We start from the raw sequence: 10,792 nt of genomic DNA, 5'->3' as shown, positions 1-10,792 counted from the left end.
AATTCGATGTATGCGCAAATTATATTTGATTATTGCTTTTTTAGGCAGCGGCGTTTTCCTTTTAAATTTTTTTTTTTATAAAAATCTTTTTAGAAAATTTGATATGAAAATATCCAGTATTAAAATTTTTTTGAAATTGTTTATTTTTAAAATATAAAATTGTGTTTTAAGTGTTATCATGAAAAATTCAATGATCTGAGAGATCTCTAAGGTCTAAAAATTGAACTTTGGAGGGAATTGGAGCCTGACACAAGAACACCAGGAAAAAATAAGAAGATTTGAACGAAAGATCATAAGAAGGATATATGGTGTAATCCGAGTGAGCGAAGAAGAATGGCGCATCCGAACCAATAGAGAAATCCAGGAGATCCTGAAGGGGGAAGATATTGTGAGTATTATAAAATCACAGATGCTCAGATGGTTTGGACATGGGCAAAGAATGGAGGAAGGAAGGGTACCCAAGAAAATATTGCATGTCAAAGTGTACGCCACACGAAGAAGAAGCAGGCCTCGACTCAAATGGTTGGATCAAGTTATCGACGACCTGAAGGTGATGCGAGTCACTCGATGAGGATCCGTTGTCAAGGACCGAGCAATCTGGAGGAGAGTGGTCGAAAAGGCCAAAGCCCACCCGGGCTGTAGCGCCTTTTGGATTGGCATATGAGGAAAAAAACCGTCGACAGTTCCATGGGTCATCCATGAACAAGGTGGACGGACGAACTAACAAGATGTACAGGGGTTTAGTGGTGGCTTCCAAGAGTATTTTCGTAAACTTCGGGAGGTACATAGACTATAACTTAACGAATACATGATTTTGGCGGCCATTTAATATCACTAAAACGTGAAATAATACGACCTCATTACTTTTTCACGAAAAACATCGAACGATTCACATTCAGTTTTTTTTGTTCAAGATCCCACAATCCAGTCCTATTTTTATCCCTGACTCTTAGACCAAAAATTCTACATCAAAATTTTTCATAATAACACTTAAAAATTCCATATGTGCGTTTATTGTGTTCTTTTTTCTTATCGAAAGTGTGAAAGAAGAGAGGGGGAAACGAGTAAAAAGAGGAAGAAAGTTTGTGAGACAATTAAAAGCCATTTAAATATTATTAACAATTAATTTGGGAACAAAACATTTTGTTTTGATACCCTAAAATAAATTACAGAATGTTCAACATAAATATGTGTAAAGTACCATTTTACATGAAACATTCTGTAACATAATTATCCTGTTATATAATTTGTTTGTTAAATAATTTCGTATGGTACATCCATGAGTATGAAAGAGTACATATACATTAAGCAATGTGTATAAGAAATATACTATCATACTCATGGATGTAACATGCAAAATGATTTATCAAGCGTATAATTAACAGGAATGCCTTAATTTTTTTTCATGAAATGATTTTCCAACTGATAATTAACCAAATCGAATTTGATAGATTCCCAGAAAGAATTCAAAGAGTGGCAAAAGTTTGCGTACACTGCAGAAAAAAATATTATCACAAAATTTTGGCTTTTCCACTCGGATCTTGGTCGAGTTCTCTCTGGATTTGTAACATTAAAATAAAAATAGTTTTTGAACATGGAACTACATAAATATACTAAACAACATTTAGACATTATTTGTAGTACAGATACAGGGTGTTACACTTTTAAAAACATATATTCGATTTCAAACAATGTTACAAAGTTTACATGAATTGCAAGTAAAACATAATCCATGATATCGAGAAATGAAAATTTTGGTTGAGTAGAAGAAAAAATTCTAAGAAAGATAGCTCTCCTAAAGTTTCTACCGTTCCGAAATAACTATTTTTAGACGTTTGATAGTCAAAATTAAATTATCTGTTACATGTAAAAATTGTAATCTTGAGAAAGCGAATAATTTTTGTTTGAACACGCTGTAGTTGTATTTATGCATTATTTAGATTTAGTCAGTGTCAGTGCTAGAGGTCAAAGGTCAGTTGTCTGAGTTCTGAGCCCTCATTATACAAATTACAAGCTAAATTTTAATTCGTGTAGAAAAATACTAGGACAGTTTTTTTTTTTGACTTGATTCATTTGTTTATTATTTTATTGTTATTGTTCTTCTAAATTATTAAAATCTAACACAATTATTATTTTTTAAATCAAATATTTTTTAGATCTACGGCCAAACGTAGTTACAGTGCGTCATTTCAGAAAGCAAGCCTCAACCGTAAGCTTGTCTTGCATTCTCAAAGCGGAGGGTTTTGGCTTCAATAGAGTACCAAAGATACTCTGTCGAGAGATATTCCGAAAATATGTAGTTCTTATGGTAGTAAAGGGGAAGGGAGACAGTGGGTTTAGTCAGCATTTTACCCCTTCCCCACCTGAGGACGATATGATTTCTATGATTTTTAAGTAAAATTTTTCATTCGAGCAGATTTTCAGCCATTTTGAAATCAGTTTTTTTATGAGTCAGAATCAAATATTTAGCTAAACCCATTCCCCGCAAAACTATTGAGGACAATTTCACATTCTACTCTTTCTGGAATCAGTTTAATTGATGATGCAGACTGTCTGAAATGACCCACTAAAATTACACTTGGCCACAGATCTATTTAAACAATTCATAGACTTACAAAATATCATTTCATACTACATAACATATATATACATATAAAAAATTATTAAAATGATACGACCACCATTTGCGTGGCACCTGGACAGATATTTTGAAAAAATTTGTGGTTGAGGCAGTATCTATACAATTGTCTAGTTGTATTCTAGTTCTAGTATAACATTTTGTAAGTCTATAGTAAATATACAATATTATGTATTTAATATATTTTTTTTAAATATATATTATATAATAAAAATTTGTAAATATTCATTTTGTTTTTAATAAAAAAAAACACATAATAGGGATGTTTCTAATTTTTTAGGACTAACATAATTTTTTCTGCTAAAACCTTATGAGAAAACACAATCGATATCTCGACAAATACTCAACCAGACGTCAAATAAACTAGATTGTCATATTCTCTGATAATTTCCGATCGGAGTTTTTAACACTCTTCAAGAAAATCTCCGTGACCCGAGCACCCGTAAACCAAACGAATGAACGCTGAATAATTTTTCAAATGATTTTGAATTATTTAAATTATGAAACAATAAATTTTATTATTTACGGGTGCCGAAGTCACGGAGATTTTTTACAAACAAATCTACCAAAAGTGTTTTCCTATAAGTTTTGTGCGGTGGCTTTTACCAAAAATTTAAATATACAAAGCTCATAATTAATCATTTTAAAATATAAAAAAAATTATAACACATGATTCAAAAATAAACTAGTGACTAACCTCCAAATTTTGGTTGTGTTTGGACTTTAGAGTAACTCAAAACGACATTGATTCACTGGATTGCATCCCGTCTGTTTCTGCTATGGTATGCGGGGCTTTCGTATTTAACAGTAAATAGAAGTAGATAAGTGGTTCAGCTGAGCGATAAAAATTAGAAAATTATCTAGTAGATGATACATAGAGGTGAGATTGGCAGTTTTGCAATCCCCTTTGCTCAGAACACTCATATTTGTCTTCGCCTCCTTTGCTACAGACGAAATACAGTCCAGTATCTTAAGTCTTTGGTTCTAAATATTTGTTACCACAACCGTTTGTTAAAATGAATGTTTAATTAATGGTGGGAAAATTATAAAAACGTTAATTTTTTTATAAATAAGTGCAGGGTATCTATGAGTAATTTTTCACTAATTAGTGAGACATATTTGAGACAAAACATAAATTTAAAAAAAAAATTAACTAACGTTCATTATTCATTTAGAAAAATCAATTTACAATTTTTTATAAATTAGTGCAGGGTATCTATGAGTAATTTTTCGATTATATGTGAGACATATTTGAGACAAATCAAAAATTTAATAAAAAATTAACTATCGTTCATTATTCATTTAGAAAAATCTATTTAAAAAAAAACTATTATTATTTTATAGTTAATCGAAAAATCACTCAGAAGGTACTCATCACTAAATTCTTTTTTTTTATATATATAAATAAACTGTAACAGTTTAAAGCAGTCTAAAAAATACGTCAACAATCTCGTTTAAAAATTAAACGAAATTAATGTGAAAACTCAACGTTGACCTCCTCCCCCTTTGAATATTGTACGGTTTGAGAAGAAGAATTTAAAGCAATTTATATTATTCCGAGTCTGCTTGTTTTTACAAGGGAAATAAATCGAATCTAAACAACTCAAATCGTACAAAAAATAAACTGGTACAAAGTATTCCGGATACTAATTTTCGGATCGTAATTCGAGACTTTTCTTACTACATAATTCTTCTTTGTTATAACGAACCAGAAAATGAGTAACCGAAACGTAAATATGTTACAATCGAAGGGGGGGGGGATTCGAGTTTTCTTGCAACGCGGTTTCATGAGACTTAACTAATAAAATTAATAATCATAATTGTTATTTTTTTTAAAAAAGAAAACGAGATATATCCGTCCCAAAAAACAAAAAAAAAATGTTTAAATTTTACAAACTTAACATTTGATTGACTCGAATAATAAAAAGTCGAGTTATTTCTAGAAAACAATATGTGATAGGCTTAGGCATCGTTGGTATGATAAAAAAATATGGTACAACATCCTAATTAAAACACATAAAAAAACACCTTAACCAAAGCCATTTATGGTGCTGTAAGCCGTTTATTTCGTAATATTTTTGTTTTGTTCGGTGATTCCAACGTTACAATTGGACTGGATTGACGTCGAGTCGTTATAAGACCACCACTATTTTCACCGCCAACAACATTCTCCACCAAAGCTGTATTTTGTGTTCGTGATCGCCGTAAAATTTTTACACATTGTGGTCCAGACTTATCTTTATCGGTGGTTAAAGCTCGTTTACTCGGTTTTGTTGTTAATATTTTACCGTTATCGTTTGTGTTACGACTTGGCCATACCTAGTACAAAAAAATAAAACAAATTTAAAAAAAACGTAGAGGACAGGACAATTTTTACCCGACTGAGCAACGCAAAGGAGTGGTAATGTGTTTATCAGTCTATGTCTGTTTCTATGTGACACACAAGAGGCCTATTGATTTATCTTAACCTTGCGAGTGCTACTGAATACATGGCAGTAATGAAAATTTAATATGGTGACCACCAGACGCCATATTTTAAATTGAAAGTGTGTTCTTATGTGGCACACTAGATATCAAATGCGTCGGCCGATTTTGGTGATTCTGACGTCAATCGATTTGTCTTCACCTTGCTAGTGCTACTGAAGATATGGCAATAATGAAAATTCAATATGGCGACCACCAGACGCCATATCCATCTAAGATTGGTCCTTCAAAAGATATCCTCCCGGAACTCCCGGATGCCTGTTGATGCTTGTGTCCTTCAGCTTTGTGTCATTTCTAGCAAGCTTGTCGATGTAAAAATTCTCTGAAATGTGACACAATTGCCATCTCATTTAAGGACGTCCGACAGAGGGATACTCTAGAACACCTAAGCGTCGGGTTGTTACAAACTGATTTTGACTGTATTTGTGCGCAAAAGTTGTTCAATTTAGACAAAACAGAAATGGCCTTAAAAAGATTTTAAATTTTATAATTTAAAATGTCGATTCTGTCAGATGGGGGTTAAGAAGGCAATTGCAACCGAATACTTACCGTGTACGGTTTTGATGTGAGTATGTCTTTACATTTACGTATACGTCGAACAACCGTGGTCGCAGTTGTAGACGCTGTTGTCTGCGTCGTTATATTACGATTATTATTATTATTATTGTTGTTTGTAGTGGTACCATCTGTTGTGGAAGTCCCACTATCGTTATTCTTTTGTTTTGTATTTCCAGTCGTCTCTTCCAATATAAAACGGAATGGACTTGAAGATGTGTTGTTATTGTTGTTACGTAATGATTTACGATTTGTTGGACAACGTACCAATTGTGGAAAACTTTTTTCCGCACTAAAAATATTGAAAATTATTTTCACGAATTCGAAATTAAAAAGGGAAACAAATTTTCGTTTACTGATAGTACCCGTCAAATAATGGGGTAATGTTTATCTTTTCTTATAAAGGTTGTGGAATTTTCTTGGCAACTGGTTATGGGCCTCGCATTAGCGAGGGGTTCTGAGGAAAAATTAAAAGAAAAAAAGACAAATTTGTAGAAGAAGGGTGCCAAGTTGATTTACGAAAAGTATAAAAAAGGGAAAAGTCAAATTTGCACGAAAGAGCGCCATTTACGGAGGAGGGGGTCAAGGTGCCAATAAAAAGACCAAATTATTAATTTTAAATTAATCCAAATTTCCCCCGTTAATTTCTAAAAAAGCATTTGTACTCACATTTTTGTAGTAACTTCTTTCGTTTGAACGATAACGACCGATTGTTCAGTCGTTGAAGATTTGGTCCGTTCGCTGGAATTATTTTTTGTATTTGCTTGGGTAGCAGCTTGGGCTTGTTTGTTAGCACGACGCATCGCTTTGATCTTATTCAATTTATCACCTTGTGTGCCTTCACAATCCTCTTGTATCTCATTATGATTCACTTGATCTTCATCGAAATCGTTTAGTTTCATTGTATCGACCTTCTGGAGTATACGATTCACGTTATCGTTCTGTGAGGATGGTTTTAATATCACATATTGAGGGGTGTCATCATCCTCTTTTGCTTCATTTAAATAGTAGATACCAACACGATGTTTTATCGGTCCAGGCAATCCATGCGTTTTCCGATATGTGTCACCTTCATCCCACATTTTTTGTTGTTTGCTAAAATATCGAAACAAAACAATTGATCCCTTATGAATATCTCGGCTGTTTATTTAGTAGTTACTTACCTTTCGAGCCACTTTTGTTGATGACCAATAATTGATCCAGGTCTACAAATTCGTATCCACGCAATTGTTTCCTTTGCTGTCATTCGATAATGTTTCATTATATAGCACCCAATTAATGACCCTGTTCGTCCAAGTCCAGCTACAAAACAGAAAATATTTGAATGTTATGAGCGGGAGATTTACGAACAAAAGCAACACAGGATGACGACCGAATTAATCTCATCAATTCTTTGACTTTTCCATGATTATAGCCAGGCCCGGATTAATCATGGAGTCAGACTAGACACGAGCCTAGAGTGCAAGAACTGAAGGGGGACAAATTTTCCTGACATCTCTAGATTTTCAAGGTCAATCGTCATCCTGGACCATGCAGAAATTTAAAAGTTACCTTTGCAATGAACAGCGACTGCACCATCTGTAGCCTCACAAATACTTATGAATTGTTTCAAAATATTATCACTAGGTGTGCTCCCATCAATAAAAAACAGATCCTTATGAATGAAACCAGCTTCTTGAAATCGATTCGAATCGTACATTTTTTTATTCAAACGTACAATCGTTGTAACATTACTACGTCGAAAATATGAGAAATATGATTCGGGTGCATGAAATGCGTAACCATTCTCAATTTTTGATTTTGCATGTGGACCACAAAATGCAATAAATTTATTTGGAACAATCCAATTTAAATCACCATTTTCTACACGCTGTACAAAAACATTTAGAAAAGATTTTTTAAACAATCAAATTTCAAATTTATATGAGGAAATACGACAGTTTAAAGCGAAAAGGCAAATAACTCAGTCTTAAGGTAGTACGAGCACCAAGACAATTTTTGATATAGGGTTGGAATTTTTTGTACCTTATTTTCACCTTTGAAATTTTTCGATATCTGCCTTGGATTTCAAAATATCGAAAGCTAAATTAAACAAAATTTTCAGTTTTGCCTTTAGGCCACTCCTTCACACTATGATAAAACACATCCTCTGTTTAAGTAATGTTTTATTGGATGAATTTTATTTTCATGAATATATTTTTAAAATTTTTTAATATAATACTAGGTTAATTATCTCGTAAATATGGCCTAAGATCCAAATTTAATAAAGAACATTTTCTTCCTTTCTTTCTGAGCTTATTCAGGAAGTGACAAGTTCTACAGACAATTACAGAACACCCTGTATAAATATTTGACAAAAGCTGTCAAGAACATTTGGATTTTAGAATGGACTTACCTCATAATGTTCATATTCGATAACATCGAAATTATTAAAATCAAAGAAACCAAACATTTTTGCTTTATAGACAGCATTAAGACAATCTAACAATGAAATTTGATACAAACACATCCCAAACGATACGTCACGAAATAAAATGAATGGCGGATTATCACCAGCGGTTAATATTTTAAAAATCTCCTCAGCCGTCTTATTTAAATATATTATCTAAAACAAAATTCATTTTCTATATTTATATTATTCAAATTGAACGCGAATATTGGAAGCATTCTTCAAAAATACATAATTTCAGTTATTTTTCAACGATTCGAAGTCGAAATATTACAATTTTTCGTAGAAAAAGTAAACAACGGGTGCCTCATTGGAATTGCTACAAGGAGCTTTTTGAATAAGGGATAAATGAAGCATTCTTAAAAGATAGACAATTTAAGTTGTTTTTCAATGATTCGAATTCGAATATTTGTCGAAATATTACAATTTTTGATACAAAAAGTAAATCTTTACTTTTAAAAAACGGATGTATCATTGGAATGACCCCATGGAGCGTTTTGAATGTTAAATAAATGAATTATTCCTCAAAACAACATAATTTAAGTTATTTTACAATGATTCGAATTCGAATGTTTGTCGAAATATTACAATTCTTGCTACAAAAAGGGGTGCCTTACTGGAATTGCTCCAAGGAACGTTTGGAGCGTTTTAAATGGCGTATAAATGATAAACCAAAACTTACCGCATACGATGCAATTAAATAGGCTGCATTAACACGTTTTTGTGGATTGACCGTCGTATAATGTACAATTTTTTTATTCATTAAATTAACCGAACGTAATTTCTTATTCACTTTTTGACAATAATTGAACAACATTGCTAAATTTAAAGGTCCAAAATCCGCATAAAAACTCTCATATACAAATTCTTTATCCACATTAAAATAATGACTTTTGCCCGTTGCTTTTGGCTTCTCATTCGTTGCTAACGTTACAAAATATAATCGATCTAAAAAAAAAATACAAAACTTAAAATCAATCCTATTTAATTAACCCTTAACTACCCATCCATAATATAGGATGGGCTAATAAAAAAGTGGGTAGCAAGATACCAAAGATTTCATTGCTCTTGCTGGTCTGGCGTTCAAGTTGGAAGAAGAGAAAAATGATCAGGACTAGGTTTTTTAGGTCTTCTATCATTTAATTGTCGATAATTTGTCTAATTTGTTTTTAGTCTACGTTTCTAATCACGCCGGATTTTGATCCACCTCTTACTGTTTTTAAAACAAATATGAAAGAATAGTTTTCTAAAACTAACATGAAGAAATCGAGGTGAGGGAAATTTTAACAAATTTTCAACCCTGAGAAAAAAAGCTTAAGACTAACAAGTGAAAACAAACAACTGACTGAGTTATTTGTTGAAATACCATGCATAGGACAGTGTTCATGACTCTTTCACATTACACATAATAACTGATATTACCATAGTTACATACTATACAATTTACGCCTACTTTGCGCCCTCATGGGTAAACAGTGATATTTACGAAAAAATGTTTCAAACAAAAGTTGGTTATTTTTTTATAAGGAATATTTTTTACATTTAAACTTTTGTTCTATCTGTAACGGTTTACAAGATGGGTACTACAGACCCAATTGACCTATGTTGCTCATTTACGAACTCGATCTCACTTTCTACGTCTTAAGCACACTATAAAAATTTCAGCTTGATATCTCTTTTCGTTTTTGAGTAATCGTGATGACAGACGGACAGACGACAGAAGACAGACAGACGAAAGACGGCAGAAGACAGACAGACGACAGACAGACAACCGGAAATGGACTAATTGGGTGATTTTATGAACACCTATATCAAAATTTTTTGCTTAGCATCAATATTTTTAAGCGTTACAAACTTGGGACTAAACTTGGTATAAAAAGGTTTTAATTATGTAATCTTTAAGGAATTATACACTTTCTCCTGGAAAATATCTGATGATAATTGTTTTATGGAAGAAGTTATGTACTTACCAGGAATAATCTCCGATGCACAAACCAAATTATCCTTCGAATCCATTCTCTTCGTTTTATTATTCATCAAAATAAATAGAAATCACAGCAAAATATAACAAAATGATTATTCGAAGATGAGGAATATCGTTTCTTAACGATTTTCATTGATGTAACCTGTTGAAATGTACAACTTGTTTAACACAAGATTGAAACCTTTAATTACTGTCAGAATTCAATTATGTGGGACGCAATTGAATCATTGTAGGCGTTTTAAGAAATTTATTAACAAAAACTTTATAATTAAAAAATTAAAAAGTACTCACTAGAACCGAAATATCAACGTTACCCAAAACAATTCAAAAATTTGTTATGGAAAATCACAGATGCTAAGCAAACATTATTCCGTTTTTTTGATGTATTTGGTATCGTCTTCGTAAAAAAAATGATATATATCAAATTTAAATCGTCACAAATTACAAATTAGTTGAAATAACATGGTTTAGCATAAAAATTCACCAGAAATCAATGGTCAAAACGTTTTGGAATGTTTGGTTTGTCACAATTCAAAACAGATAAACAAATTTTTTTTTTTGGATGTAACGTACAGGCTATGTCAAATATTTTAATATGAATTTTATTTATCAAGCGAGCATGCTATAACGTTTGCAATGACGTCATATCAAGCGGTAATTTCTATTCAAAAAATTAAACGAA

General features: G+C 32.1%; 1 protein-coding gene across 1 annotated transcript; it reads right to left on the bottom strand.

The window, feature by feature from the left end:
* Positions 1-4,004: 4,004 nt before the first annotated feature.
* LOC123302619 (dual specificity protein phosphatase CDC14C-like) lies at positions 4,005-10,474 on the bottom strand. Its single transcript, XM_044885640.1, has 9 exons — positions 10,402-10,474; positions 10,097-10,252; positions 8,809-9,074; positions 8,073-8,282; positions 7,229-7,547; positions 6,841-6,979; positions 6,347-6,772; positions 5,672-5,969; positions 4,005-4,957 (listed from the first exon to the last, which is right to left on the bottom strand). Exons 2-9 carry the CDS (start codon positions 10,161-10,163, stop codon positions 4,682-4,684), a joined length of 2,001 nt encoding a protein of 666 aa, XP_044741575.1. The 5' UTR covers positions 10,164-10,252; positions 10,402-10,474; the 3' UTR covers positions 4,005-4,681.
* Positions 10,475-10,792: the final 318 nt, after the last annotated feature.

This window comes from Chrysoperla carnea, chromosome X, assembly GCF_905475395.1.
Source record: "Chrysoperla carnea chromosome X, inChrCarn1.1, whole genome shotgun sequence".
Taxonomy (NCBI): Eukaryota; Metazoa; Arthropoda; class Insecta; order Neuroptera; family Chrysopidae; genus Chrysoperla; species Chrysoperla carnea.
Note: the sequence above shows the minus strand (reverse complement) of the source record. Positions and strands in the feature narration are given on the sequence as shown.